The sequence below is a fragment of the Peromyscus eremicus genome, chromosome 8a (assembly GCF_949786415.1).
Source record: "Peromyscus eremicus chromosome 8a, PerEre_H2_v1, whole genome shotgun sequence".
NCBI lineage: Eukaryota > Metazoa > Chordata > Mammalia > Rodentia > Cricetidae > Peromyscus > Peromyscus eremicus.
Genome location: NC_081423.1, coordinates 91,535,018 through 91,550,147, shown reverse-complemented (window position 1 = coordinate 91,550,147; position 15,130 = coordinate 91,535,018). Strand labels below are relative to the sequence as shown.

The window sequence follows — 15,130 nt, the reverse complement described above, 5'->3', positions numbered from 1 at the left end:
CTGGTTTTCGGAAGCACCTAGGAATGCCCTTGTAGAATGCTGCCTGTTACTTGTTATAGTGAGTGAAAGGGGCATGTTTGGGACTCTGAGCCAGCTGCAGGAACTGACCTGTGCCCTGCCTGCAGCTCTGGCACTGCACTCTTGAGCATCCCCAGGAGCTGCGGGCACTCACCAGGAAACAGCATGTACAAAGCCAGTGTGGGTGGCATGGGCTCACGTGGACACCTTCAGCAAGGCTTCCCAGCATCCTGCTTCGGCTGGCTGGCAGTGAGAGCTGCCAGAGGTGGCTGAGCACCTGACTTGGCTTCTACCGACAGCTGGAGGAAAGACCCTCTCCCGACACCCTGGAGACTGTCAGGGCCTCTTTAGCTGCTACATCTTCAAGCAGTATGCACCCCTCCTGTGAACTTCAGTTAGTGACTAGGGTGTGGCTCAGTTGGTCGAATGCTTGCCTATGCATGAAGCCCTGGGTTCAGTTCCCAGCAGCACATAAAACTGAACGTGGTAGGGCACACCTGTAATTCTAGTAGTTAGGAGGTGGAGGAGGGAGTATCAGACATTCAGAGTCACCTTAGCTACACAGTGAGCTCAAGGCCAGCCTGGGCTACCTGAGGCCTTGTCTCAAAAAGAGAAAAAAAAAAAAAAAAGAAAGAAAGAAAGTCCCAATAGGCAACTTGAAATCATTTCAGGTGGATACAAGGCCATGTCAGGACTTAGGGAATAGAAAGGAGTGGTCCTATGGGCCCTGAAGTGGGTGAGGCCCCTTCTCATGTGGATAGGAGGTGTTTATGACTTCCATATTGGCTTTGTAGATTGCATTTTGAAATTTACATTTTTGGACTTTCATGGACAAGTTGCCAAATATATTGCCGCCAAGCAACAGTTATATATTAATGGTGGAAAGGAGTAGTTCTTAAAAAAAAAAAAAAAAAAAAAAAAACCCTAATTATGTATTTTAAGACAGCCGTTGGCTGCTGCCTAACAGTTGCCGCCTAAACCAGGGGTGCCGTTGGGCTCCATGCCCACTTAGATGCCACCACGATGCCACCTAGAACTCTAAAAGTTTCTCTGAAAGTTCGTGGGTATTTAACTATTTAGCTGGCATTATCTCCTCCAGGAGCCAGAGCACTCTAGGTCAGACAGTGGGACAAACATGACCAGAACATCCTATTGTGCCAACGTCTGATGCTCGCTCAGTTCTGTTTGGCAGTTTTGGTAAAAATCTGAGACGGCTGTAGAAGATTGACACATCCCGAATCAGTCTTCACTGCAATCAGAGCAGAGTCTGCAGCCTCCTGTGTTTACAGAATTAGAGTAACTTGAACATTGGCGTGTAGGAGGTAGTCCCTTGCTGGAGGAGGAAAACAATAACCCCGAGTAAGCTATTTCCTGGAGAGGAGGAGAATCAGAGACGCTTAATTTAAGAACTAGTGTTGAGGGGTATGGACTAATGATGTCTTATATGCCTAGCATGTAAGAGGCTCTGAGTTCCATGCTCAGTCCCCCGTACATATGCACATGCATGTGCGTGTACATGTGCGCACACACACACACACACACACACACACACACACACACACACACACACCCTAAACTACTAATGTTCAGATGTGTCTCACCTAAACACTACCAGGTCATCAGGTACAAACCAGCTGTCCTATCTCCCTCTTAAGGAGCAAATTTGTGAAAGTTGGCTTAAACTGCACTTCGAATTCTTGTCTAGGCTAGGGATGTGGCTAGCTCAGGAGGCAATGGACTCTGGGTCCATCCCCAGCCTAAAAAAAAAAACTGTTTATACACAAGAAATTCTCCCTGCCAGTAAGTGTTCGTGAGAAAACAAGTTCCCAGAACTGTTAGAGTCCAGCTAAGTTGGCACAGCTTCTGGGTACCTGCAGGTACTGGGTGTCATGGTGGCCACCAGGCCCAGCCTAACCCATGGCCTGCAGGAATGTGGAGAAGAGGAGCCAATGTTCCGACTGAGGTCCTGGGTCAGCAGCAGGCAGGCTTCTCTGTCTCCAGGCACAGGAGCAGAGGCGAGAGCCCTGCTGGGTTGCTGCTTGGCGCAGCCATTTCAGTCATGCCCCTGTAGCCTAAGTGTTGGACTGGGCTTGCTAGGAAAGCCTCTATCCCTGCCTGTATTCTGAATTGCATGCCTCTTGCAAATACTTTCCCAGAATCCATATCTTTACTCACAATTCTTTACAAGTTTCTGAGACTACAAAAGAATCTTGGGAGTCTCAGCTTAGCCAAAATCACTTCCCCTCTGGGTAAGAACATTGAGCTCACTGGTGGAGTCAGCCTCAGGCCCCTGGGCCTCTGCCTTAAGCCCATGAGTTGCCACTAGCTTCCTTTATAAAGTAGACTGCCACTCCCCCGCCCCCCAACACCACTTTCCTCTTTGGGATTGACTTCGCTTCAAGACCAGCAAGAGAAAAGCAAGCTCATCATCTCGTGCCCTGGGAAGAGGCTTTGAGACCAGCTTTTGCTTCGTTAGCAAGCCAGCATGCAGTCTGTTGATTCTGTGACACTAATATTAACCTTGTGAGCAAAAGAACAGCAACTCGGACCAAGAACCCATGCTGACGTTTTGTGTTCTTTTTACAGTCATTTAGCAGTCAATGTTTACAGTAAGATGAGCCTTTAAAAAAGAAAAAGCACATGTACACAAGCACACGTGCACACATACAGTTTTTAAACAGTATTGTTGGGATCTGTGCCACCACTGTCCACACCTACATAAGATGGGTGGACTTTCCCATGGCCATGAGTGCGGGTCAGTCTGTGTTCATATATAAACATTTCAAAAGGCCCAGCCTCCCCTGCTGACCCGAATAGCACAGACCCGTGGGTAACCCAGCCTCTTCCCTGAGTAAGAGTAAGGCCGTTCTGTTTTGATTTTGGTAGATAATCTTGTGCCGCGGAAGTCAGAAGGGCAAAACGAAGCAGTCCTGACAAGAAGCGCACCCCAGAAATCAGGACACCCTGTCGGGTGGTTTTGGAGAGAACAAGGACAGTGGAAGAAACGGAGTGCAATCACTTGTGTGAGCAGAGAGGGAGGGGAGGCAGGGATCCTGGGTGCCTCGCTGCCTGAGCCGTAGACCGTGGTTAGCCCCCCACCCAGCCCCCTCAGCCTTGGCTGCCAGTGGGTGAGGAGAACGTTGGAGTCACATCACGCTGTTTAAAATACCTTCAAACCAGTGTAAATGCTAACTAACCATATTGGTATATAACCGGAATTTTATATTAAAAAGGGCGTCCTTGTCAAATATATGCTGTGTAAAAAAAAAAAATGTACTTAGTAGGAAATCCCTTTGAATTGTGTTTCTTGTATATTACAGACATAGAGAGAGAAACTATTTTAACCAGGCAAAGTATTTTTGCAGTGATTGGAATAAATCGTTTATTACCCTTGAGTCCCATTCAGGACACTAATTAAATAAAATGGCAATGCATTTGTGAGTTGTTTACGTTTTTTTGTTTTATTTCTTGGAAGTTTTAGGGGCTGGGAAGAAATCTTAAATGTTATTTTAAAAGTGTTGCCTACATGTATGTATGTATGTGTACCACGTGAATGTCTGGCATCCTCAGAGGCCAGAGGAGAGTGGTGGGTCCCCTAGAATTAGTCTTATATACAGTTTAAGCCACTATGTAGGTATTGGAAACTGACCCCAGATCCAGTGCTCTTAACTGATGGGCCATTTCTTCAGCCCCAAACTCCTGAATCTTTATAGTATAGCCATGTAACATTTACATGAGAGAAGGACCATGAGTTCTTCTGCTCCAAGGCCTAGGAAGACCTAACTTTGGTTTAGCTCTGCGCTGCTCAAGGCATCTCAAAGGAATCCAGCAACAGTGTAAGTCTCCCAGACCCTCCTCTAGATCTCCTGAGCCAGAGTCTGCATTTTGCAAGATTCCCTGGTGATCTGTATGTGTATTGAAGATGGCCAAGCTCTACATACCAGCCAGAATGAGTTTGTGCTCCAGTGACCAGTGAAACTGGGGACACAAGACAGAAACTAAAACATTAAGGACCTGCTTGGGATCTGCTTGGTGCTGGGGATACACAGGCGACTTCATACGTCACATTAAGCTTCAAAATCAACTTGCAATTGAGATTTAAGTCATTGCCCAAGCTTAAAACCTAGGACTTGGACCTGTGCGGTGACTCCATAGCCCACTAGAGCTCAATCATGCCATGCCCACTGTATCAGTGCTTGAATCTTCTTAAACCTGCCTGTGGAGGGGGCAGTCTACACAGGGAAAGTTACAGCTTCCAAACCAGATTCTGCAACTTCCTTCCCAAAGTAGACATCCACGTCCAAAATGAAGTTTGGAAGTGAACCTAACCTCTCTGAAATTTACAGATCACCTTTCTCATGGGAAAAAGAACAACCCGTCACACAGTTTGGCAACGGCAGGCAATTTGGTAGGGGTCACAGCAGGGAATCACTGAAGGATCCTGAGTGTAGTCTGCCTGGGAGCTGTTGTCATGAGCAATGTCAAGAAGGACATCTGCAAGAATCCTGGTGATCTTCGGCAGCACCGCCTGGTACTCAGAGCTTCCTCTCTGTAGAGGCACAGCTTCTGCGGCATCATCTTCTAGGTTGAAAATGAGAGGGGATGTGTGGTGTTGCTCAGGACCCATGCTCCCATCACAAGCTTTGGCTCCACCTACAGGAAGGATGACCAAAATTGTTAAACCCAACCTTTACCCTGAGCTGCAAAAGGGGACATCCATGGTTAACACACTAGCCCTGGATATTCAAATGACTGCTCTTCCTGCCAAATAAATTACCTTAAGATTCACGTCTGTCTTTCCAGTGATGATCGTCTGTCCAGAGGGATTAGGTCTGCCCCCTTGGACTTGCCTTCCAAACCAGTGGACATCTGTTTCAAATACCTTTCATCTCTGGCCTTTGAGAGTAAATCTCACTGGATTTTTAAAAACATAACTGGAGACGGGGAGTTGTGCCATGGCACACACTGAGGTCAGAGGATGGCTTACTGGAGTCAGTTCTCTCCTTCCACTGTGAGTTCAAGCAATCAAATTCAAGTTTTCAGGTTTGTGTGGCAAGAGCTTTTGATCTACCAAGTCATCTTGTTGGCCCCTAAATCTGACATTTTTGAACACTAATTTCACCAATGGTGATTGTTGAGTTTGGTGGATGTCAAGATGGTTAATTTCCCTGAGCTGAAGATGATGATGTTACAGCCTCTCTACAGGTGTCTACAACCTTGCCCAGTCTGAGGACATTCTTACACCAGAAAAATACAACTGTGATTACAAGGGGCCAGCTGTGGTGTGCTCTCACCTCAGGATGACAGCACAATGCCACAGTTCAACTCAGCAAAAACAAATCTGGAGGGACCAAGGCCAGCACTCCACAGACACAGCTTTCTGGTCCAGTATGGATGGAAATGAAATGGGAATTCTCAAGAGGAATGAGTAGATCCCGTCAACAGATCAAAGCCTCCATGAGAGGTTTTCCCCCCATAACACACACTTGGGTTCAGCAGAGACTAGGTATTACCATCTTTGTCTAGAGTTGATAAAAATTTGACTCTCCGTCACCAGCAAGGAGCACTTGAAGTTACACAAGCTTTGACAGTCAATCAAGCGAAAGCTGGGAGTGACTCATAAAAGTTAAATAACCATTGAGTATGGTGATACAAGCCTTTAACAGCAGCATGTGGGAGCCAGAGGCAGGCAGATCTCTGTGAGTTTGAAGGTTTGAAGCTACCTGGATACACATACACACACACACACACACACACACACACACACACACACACACGCATACACAAATTTTTTTCCCAAGCTAGAGCAATGTCATGGGGCATGGTGGAACATGTCTGGAATCCAGAAGTGGAGATGGGAAATCAGGCGTTCAAGACCAGCCTTGGCTCAAAGTGAATTGAGGCCAGCCTTAACTACATGAACCTAATCTTAAAAACAATTTAAAAACAATAACACCAGGCACATGATGAATGGCTCAGCACAGAAAAATGTTTCCTACATGAGCCAAAAAAACAAACAAACAAAAAGTCAGATCCCCAGAACCCACACAAAGAATGGTACAGAGGCCACACATGTAGTTAGCCTCTACATGTGTGCCATGACACACACAGACCTGCAAACATACATCACACACAGCAATAATAATCTCTCTTAAGGCAAGAGCACATCAGTGTGCTTCAAGCTACCATCCTCTAGCTGGCAAAATGAATTCTAGGCAACGTGTTTGAGCAAATCAATAAAAGCACTGTAGTGGAATAAGCAAGATAGGCAGAGGCTGGGGAGGGACTCAACCCTGCAAAGAAGAAAGCCACACAGTATCAGACCTGGTTCAAAGTTGTGTCCACCCCCTCCCCGCCCGCCGCCCCCCCCCCCGGAGTGTGAGCAGCCATAACTCCAGAGGAAAGCTGAGGCAGCTTAAAGGTGTCAGAGTTTATGGTCACTATGAATGATGAAAACTGACAGGTGAAATCCCAAGAGGAAGAGAGCCATAGAGTACAAGCCTCGAGATCTCTGTATAAACTCCTGTGAATCCCTGGCTGACCCCTGAAAGAATGCCTGCCCAGAGAAAGAGAGCCCATCAGCCAGAACTGGATGACCAAAATAGCAGGCACTTCTGGGGCCACAGGCGAGCAGAGTCTGGAGTACTGTGATGTGACAGAAATGAGCCAGCATGGTGGCGCAAGCCTATAATCTCAACATTCAAGGGACAGAGACAGGAGGACCAGGAGTTCCAGGCCAGCCTGGCCTATATAGTTCAAGACCGTCCTGAACTCAAAGTGAGACCCTCTTTTAAGAGGAAAAAAAAAACAGATGTGGAAAAGCAAAAGAAAAACAAAAATCCCCTTCTTGTCTGCTACTGACATCCCAACAAAGTTCAGGTGAGGCATAGAAATCAGAGCCCGGGGGCTAGGGACTTTTCTAAACTAAGGACACAATCTGAAAGGCAAATCCTAAGGACGTAAAACAAACCCTTCCCAAGTTCAAGAGAATGGACTGTCATTGACGTCCCTTGATAATAAAAGCCAACACGCAGTAGTCGGTCTCTACCATGTTTCACCAACAAGGCCCAATGCACAATTTTTAAACAACCACACAGGAGGCTCTGGCTGCCACTATGGCCCAGAAGCAGTGTGGAAGCCACCACTCCATGCAAAAGCAGGAGGGAACACAACGTCCTAAAAAATGAACAGTTTCCATCAGCTCTGAGACGTGCACAGATGGAGCAAACCCCTGCCCAGGGTTGAAGAGGTGGTGGGCAGAGAGCTGTGACTGACCACAGCAGAGACCTCTATTGGAGCAGTGCGAGCGGGGCAAGGAACTCTGTGACGGACAAATCCCAGGGGGATCTCCTCATTGCTACTCCATGCTTTCTGGATGCTGTCATTCTCTCTCCGCCACTGGGTCTAGAGAATCAAGCCCAGGCAAAAGCATCGTACCCCTAAGATGCATCCCCTACCCCTGGACGCCTCCTGCTTTTTGTGAATTTTAACTCCAGGAGCTCAGGTAGGTCTCATAATAAATGCTATAATAAATTCCATTGTTCCTGGTGCAGGAAAGGAAAACTATCATTTAAAAAGACAATTTCGGGGGGGGGGGGCTGCAAGAGACATGGCTCAGTAGTTTAAGAGCCCATAGTGCTCTTGTAGAAGACTCAAGTTCAGTTCCCTGCACCCACATCGGGTGGGCTCAAAATTGCCTGTAGCTCTGCCCTCCACAGGGATCTGCCACCTCAGGTTCCCCATGAGCACCTGCACTCACACACACATCTCCACACGCACTGCACACACACACACACACACACACACACACACACACACCACAATTAAAACTAATAAAAACAGCCAGGAAGCCGGGCGGTGGTGGCGCACGCCTTTAATCCAGCACTCGGGAGGCAGAGCCAGGCGGATCTCTGTGAGTTCGAGGCCAGCCTGGTCCTCCAAAGCGAGTTCCAGGAAAGGCGCAAAGCTACACAGAGAAACCCTGTCTCGAAAAAACAAAAAAAAAAAAAAAAAAAAAAAAAAAACCAGCCAGGCTGTGGTGGCGCACACCTTTAATCCCAGCCCTCAAGAGGCAGAGGCAGGCGGATCTCTGTGAGTTCTGGGCTAGCCTGGTCTATAGAGCAAATTCCAGAACAGCCAGAGCTGTTACACAGAGAAACACTATCTCAAAAACACAAATAAATATGATAATGATAATAATAATAAATATTCAAACAAATGCAACAGTGGGAGCTAGAGATGGCTCAGAATTAAATTGGACTCTTACTAAAAATTACACACAAAAGTTAACTTCAATGGCTCCAAGACCTAAATGTAAGACTCCAAACAATAAAAACCCTTAGAAGAAAATACAGGGAACTATTTATTTGTTTGTTTGTTTATTTATTTATTTATTTTGGGGGGTTTTCGAGATAGGGTTTCTCTGTGTAGTTTTGGTGCCTGCCCTGGATCTCACTCTGTAGACCAGACTAGCCTCAAATTCACAGAGATCTGCCTGGCTCTGCCTCCCAAGTGCTGGGATTAAAGGCATGTGCCACCACGGCCCGGCGCAGGGAACTATTTTTACAACATTGGCAATGACAAATAACTATTTTCACAGGTAAATTTAATCAAGAAAGGAGTAGCACCAGTGTTAGGAGGAAGCCTTTGAGAAAACAAGAGATTCATCCCAAACCAGTGAAACCCTTATGCCAAACCTTGACACACGCTTTACAAGAAAGTAAAATATAAGCAAAATCCTAGCAAATAAAATCCAATAAAATAGGTGTATGTATTTGATATAAACATATATATTTATGTATACACAACACCATGACTGGGTGGGCTTATTTATTAATGTAGAGTTGGCTTAAGAACTGGAAATCAGCCAATATTCATTGTCTTCACTAGCTTTTGTTGCCGTGACAAAATGCCCAAGGCAGATAACTTAATGAGGACTTAAGCCTTACTGGGGCTCATGTTTTCAGAGCTTTTGGTCCATAGTCAGCTGGCTCCCTCCCTCTTAGGATTTCTGCAAGGCCAAAGCATCAAAGGGAAGCTGCTTACCCCAGAGTGAACAGGAATCAGAGAGAAAGGCAGCAAGATACACCCCTTAAAGGTGCATGCTCAATGACCTTCCTCCAAACTGGCCCTGCCTCCCGAGAGCCTATAGTGCTGGAAAGTCATCGATGGGTTAATCCACAGGTGAAATTCGCATTTTTATGACCTAAGCATCTTCCAAAAGTCTAACCTCTCTACACTGCTTACACCGAGGACCAAGCTCAACATGAGCTTTTGGGAGGACACACTTTGTATCCATGACATCAATCCACAGCATTATGCAGCGTGTACACAGGTATACACATTTAGATGTGCATCTATCACTGTGTGTAAAATCTGTCCTACTTTTACATTATCATTTATTTATGCATGTGTGTGCATACCTCTGCGTATGTGCATGCATGTGTGTGCCTGTGTGTGTATGTGTGTGTGAGTGTGTGTGTGTAATCATTCGTGGGAGGTGGTGGGGGATACAAATCACCACAGAGCATTATGTGGAGGTCAGAGGACACTTTCCATCATGTAGTCTTTCCAAATTGAACTCAGGACATCAGTCCTGCCAGCAAGTGCCTCTACCCAGTCATCTGGACTGGCCTCCAACTACTTTAAAAGCAGCAAAGAGTAGCTATGGAGATGTATCAGCAGGTACGAGGCTTGCCATGCAAGTGTGAGGACCAGAGTTCGGATCCCCAGTGCCCATAAAAACAATGGGTGGTTGTGGAAGCCCACCTCTAACCTCAGCACTCAGGAGGCAAAGACAGTATCTCCAAAGCAAATTGGCCAAGCTGGCAGAATCAGTGAGGTCTGGGTTCAAGTGAGAAATCCTGCCTCACTGTCTGAGATGGAGAGTAATCAAGGAAGATGCCTGATGTAAAAACTCAAGTGTGCACACACACATACACACACACACACACACACACACATACACACACACACACACACACACACATATGCTAAAAGAAAAAAAGAAAGAAAAGAGATTTTTTTTTTTTTTTTTCCGAGACAGGGTTTCTCTGTGTAGCTTTGCGCCTCTCCTGGAACTCACTTGGTAGTCCAGGCTGGCCTTGAACTCACAGAGATCTGCCTGGCTCTGCCTCCCGAGTGCTGGGATTAAAGGCGTGCGCCACCACCGCCCGGCCAAGAGATGATTTTTGAAAAGAGGGCAGGGAGGAAAACCAGGGAGGTTCCCTAGTTCTAGGCTGAACACCAAAAGACTGGTTATCCTTCAAGGCCACTCCAAGTTCATGGCCCAACATCATCTCCCCATCGTAGAACATATTGTTCTCCATCCTAATGGAGTAGATGCCCAGTCACCTGCCTTTCCCAAATGCAGTTTTAAGTAATCAGGATACAATTTTTTTAAAAGTGTGGGGAGGACCCAGAACATGGCAGCATCTCACTCTGTTAGCAGTTTCCCTCAGATGTATGGAGAGCTCAGTGCCCCCGTTCCCACCCTGGCTCTCCTTCAAGTTGGGGTTGTCATTCCTCTCTGATTGTGATCACTTTACACGGCCCTATTACTTCATGGTAAGGTTTACGATTCAGTATCGTGGTGCCAAGGGCTTTTCTGGCAGGGTTCTCTCTGCATGAAGTCAGTTCAGCCTGGAGGGCCCATGCCTCTTAGATAATGTAATGTAAGGACTCTGATCCCTGAACTGTCCCTCTGAGACCATAGCAAAGATCTGACTATTTTGTCTGAGGTTTAGGAACCAAAGATTCTTGAAGCATTTCTAAGATCCCTGGAGCTGTGAACGCAAAGGGCTTGCTCTGGTTTTGCAACCACATTTTACATTCAGAAAATAAATTCTGTTTCTTTTTTTTAATGATATAGTTCTTTGAAAATCTCCAACATGAAATAACTAAATCAAACTGAAATCTCCATCGAGTTCTAGCCAGAGTTTCTCATCTATTTTTATTGTGTTTTGTTTTCTCTGATTAACTTCAAAATGTTAGAGCTCCAACTAAGTGAAAAATACTGGGACAACCATTTCAAGACCATAAAGAGTTTAATTTTTTAATTTTATTTGTGTGCACATGTGTGTGCGCATACATGCCTATGCATATGCATAGATGTGGGGGGAGGGTGTGTGTGTGTGTGAATGTGTGTGTATGTCTTATGTGTGTGTGGTGTGTGTATATGTGTGTGTGTATGTGTGATGTGTGGTGTGTGTATGTGTGTGGTGTGTGTATGTGTGTGTATGTGTGTGTGTATGTGTGATGTGTGGTGTGTGTATGTGTGTAGTGTGTGTGTGTGTGTGTGTATGTATGTGTATGTATGTGTGGTGGTGTGTGTATGTGTGTGTATATATATGTATGTGTGATGTGTGGTGTGTGTGTGTGTATGTGTGATGTGTGGTGTATGTATGTGTATGGTATGTGTGTGTGGTGTGTGTGTTTGTATGTGTGTGTGTGTATGTGTGATGTGTGATGTGTGTGTGTATGTGTGTTTGTGTGTGTGTATGTGTGATGTGTGATGTGTGTATGCGTATGGTGTGTGTGTGTGGTGTGGTGTGTGTGTGTTTGTATGTGTAGTGTATGTGTGATGTGGGTGTGTGTGTGTGTGTGTGATGTGTGGTGTGTGTGTGTATGTGTGATGTGATGTGTGTATGTGTGTGATGTGTGTGTGTATGTGTGATGTGTGTGTGTATGTGTGTGTATGTGTATGTATGTGTGATGTGTGTGGAGTGTGTGTGTGTGTGTGTGTGTGTGTGTGTATGTGTGTATCCACACCACAGCAAATGTGTAGAGGTCAACGAACAACCTAAAGAATGGCTCTTTCCTTCCACCATGTGGATGCCTGGGATCAAACTCATGTCGGCAGGCTTGGAAGCAAGTACCTTTACCCACTGTGGATGTCAATTTGACACAAACTGAAGTTTGGAAAATAAAAAGTCCCCTCATTGGGAAAGAGGGAACCTCAATTGGAAAAGAGAAAGAAAAAATACCTCCATAAGACTGGCCTGTTGGCAAATCTGTAGGGCATTTTCTTGATTAACGACTGACATGTGACGACCCATCCCATGGGAAGTGGTGCCACCCCTGGGCAAGTGGTCCTGGGAGGGATAAGGAAGCAAACTGAGCAAGGCCCAGAGAGTAAGCCAATAAACAACAATTTCCATGTCCTCTGCCTCAGTTCCTGCCTTGAGTTCCTGTCCTGACTTCCCTCTGCGATGAACTGTGACCTAGGATGTGGAAAGCAAATAAACCCTTTTCTCCCCAAGCTGCTTTTGGTCATGGTTTTCATCACAGCAGTAGAAAGCAGACTGGAACACCCACTAAGCCACCTCACCAGCCCCAGGTGACATTTCTAAAATGGACACACAGGACAGTCACTGAGTGGACCAAGGAGCAGGGAAACGTCTGTCGGTCTGCTGTGTAGATGTTTAGCGTCTACCTTCCTAAACAGTTTATTGCCAAATAAATGACACTTTTGAGGGTCTCTGAGTTCCTATTTCATCAGCAGCCAAAGTGGCATCTAAAGCCTAACTTGGAGCAAACTGTTCTCTGGGTGAAAGGGGGTGAAGAAGAAGAGGCCAGAGCCCTGAGCCTGCTGCAGGAAGGCCTTGTTTCCATTTTGGTGGGTCCTCCTGCCAAACTCAGGTTCAGTCGGCAGTCAGAGGAACGTGCTGTAAGCTCCTCAAAGAAGAGAGCCATACCCCCTCTCACAGGGAACCCCTAAGGTGTGCACATGGGAGGTAGGGTGAGAGGGTCAACTTACCAGTAATGTAGAAGGCCTTGTGATGGTCCAGGCGAACAGTCTGCAGGGCTCCAGACTCTCCAGCAGCCCCACTGTTGGGATGGAATAGTACCTGAGAAAGAGACGGCAGCTGTGTCTAAGAGAACCATGCTAGGCCAGCAAGATGGCGCCACAGGAAAATGTGTTTGATACACACGTCTGATGACCTGAACCCAAATAAAAAGCCAGATGCAGTGGTGCACATCTGTACTCTCAGTGCTCCTTCTGCAAGATGGGAAGCAGAGAGAGAATCGGCTAGAAGCTCGAGGGCCAACTGTGCTTGACTATGACACAGCGTAGCAGCAGGACCAGCAAGAGAGACCTCATCTCGGCAAGGTGGAAGGTCAGAACCGACTCTCAAAAGGTGTCCTCTGACCTCCACAGGCAGATGTGGCACATCTGCCTCCCCATGACACATACTACATATATACCTACGTACACATGAAAGGAAGTCATGTCATAGTCTGCTCCATCCCCCATGCCCCTACCCATACCCCTAAATACTCACCGTCAAGACAAGCCTGCAGCTGATGCTGGCCAACTCCTGGGAGCCACTGTGAAATTTTCATTTCACTAGGTACTTAGGAGGGATGGTCTACAACGCTGTGCAGCTGAAAGATCTCACGGGCCCAATGCCAGCACTGTAATCTTCAGAGTTCTGAGTGCCGGGGGCCGGTGCTTTTTAATTTCACAAATTAAAAATTCCAACACAGCCACAACAGCACTTTAAACACCCCTCAGGGCCCTTCTCTGAGAGGAGCTTCTTATAGCTGCTTGGGTCATACACCCAGGAGTCCCATCTGCAGCCACCACTTAGGTGCAGAAGACAGCCTGGAAATAAAGTTGGCTTACAAATATCCCGGGGCTTATGATGAAGTCCTGGCTCCTTCAGCCTCAGATTGACTTTCTAACTCTCTTCAGCAAGAATGGCATAAGAACAGTTGCCACCTCTGGACCTTTTATTACAGTACTGGGGATCGAACCCAGGCCCACACACAGACTAGGCACACACTCTGTCCTGAGCTATGGCTCCAACCCAAGCCTAGCCTGAACACAGACACCTATGACTCAGTCCTACTGTACTGCTGAGGAAATCTTTCCTGATTCAGTCAGACATGGAAGAATTACCCTGAAGAGCGGAAACACCTAATTCAGAGGTCCCAAGGGAAGGACTTGGTAGGAAATAAAAGACCAGCATCGCTGGTAGGTTGGTGGGTTTGGGCTGGAGGCATGAAACTGCCCTGGTATGAATCATGTCCATATATATTGCTGGGAAGGCACTTACATGATTCAAAGTTTCCGTGGGGCTTGGGGAAAAAATAATGAGAAACATCTGTTTGAGAGGGAAACAGCTGCCCCCCTCTCTCGAGTTTCAGTACCCTGAGAGGATGCTGCCCTGGGCAGGGCTCCCCAACACCTGCTGCTTCCCCACCCCCCATCAAGCCTACAAACACCCCCAGCAGGCTTCCTCCAAAGAAGAAACAAAGTCATTACTGAAAACCTCACTTCTTCCATCCCCAGAAAGCCACGCCTGGCACGGCAGGACACTGCTTTGTTTCCTTAAGGGGGGGGCGGGAGGGGCATGGGACATGACACCCTGAACAGACACAGTACATGGAACATCTGTGATATGCTTAGACCCCCAGAAGACACAGTCAAGGTCAGTCTCTTCAAACCATGGTATCATTTGGAGCTCAGTAACAGAACCTCCCGAAGGAGAGGCTGCCACATTCAAAAGGTATAAGTAGCACTAGCAGAAACTTCCAAAACCTAAGAAACAAAACTGAAATGGCCTATTCTTAGAGATGGGGGTGGATTTTGAGACACTCATATAAGCCACCCCACTTGGAGCTGACTGTTGACGGCTTTCTTGTTTACGTCAACATAGGAAGAAGATTGTAAGCTTACACGCCATCGTGGCTGAAAATATTTCCTCTCCAGACGTCTGTTCCACAGTTCAAAGCCAACTGACTTTATCTTCTGCAAACCTGTACAGACTTCTTGGTTCCCTTTCTTTCCTGTATGCTGCTCTGCTTTGCTACATTTTTGTTGTTTTGTTAAGCATGGGAGTGTCACCCTGCACAGTATTATCTCCTGGGGTGTTCTCCTGCACCCCATCAGGCCGGGGTGTACACAGCTTCAAGTCTCCAAAAGCAGGGGTAGGGGAGAGGGATGTCAATCATCTGCATGTCACGCTCGGTGACACATTTCGCCACTAGGGGCCTCCCTAAGAGAAGTGATGGGTGTTCACATTTCCTCGATGTATGGCTTCTGGGTGTGCCCAACTATTTATAGCCCACAGCTGGCCTATATTGGAGTGGACTACATAGATGCAGA

At 46.7% G+C, this 15,130-nt stretch overlaps 2 protein-coding genes across 2 annotated transcripts in view; one reads left to right on the top strand and one right to left on the bottom strand.

The window, feature by feature from the left end:
* Positions 1 to 3,290, top strand: part of Wipi1 (WD repeat domain, phosphoinositide interacting 1) — a 38,329-nt gene extending 35,039 nt beyond the window's left edge. The window contains exon 13 of the mRNA XM_059272036.1: positions 2,905 to 3,290. Coding sequence (XP_059128019.1) covers positions 2,905 to 2,952 — 48 coding nt within the window. The 3' untranslated portion in view covers positions 2,953 to 3,290. The remainder of the gene's footprint in view (positions 1 to 2,904) is intronic.
* A 46-nt stretch (positions 3,291 to 3,336) lies between these two features.
* Positions 3,337 to 15,130, bottom strand: part of Arsg (arylsulfatase G) — a 135,895-nt gene continuing 124,101 nt past the window's right edge. The window contains exons 11-12 of the mRNA XM_059272035.1: positions 12,776 to 12,866; positions 3,337 to 4,671 (exon numbers count right to left, since the gene is read on the bottom strand). Coding sequence (XP_059128018.1) covers positions 4,397 to 4,671; positions 12,776 to 12,866 — 366 coding nt within the window. The 3' untranslated portion in view covers positions 3,337 to 4,396. The remainder of the gene's footprint in view (positions 4,672 to 12,775; positions 12,867 to 15,130) is intronic.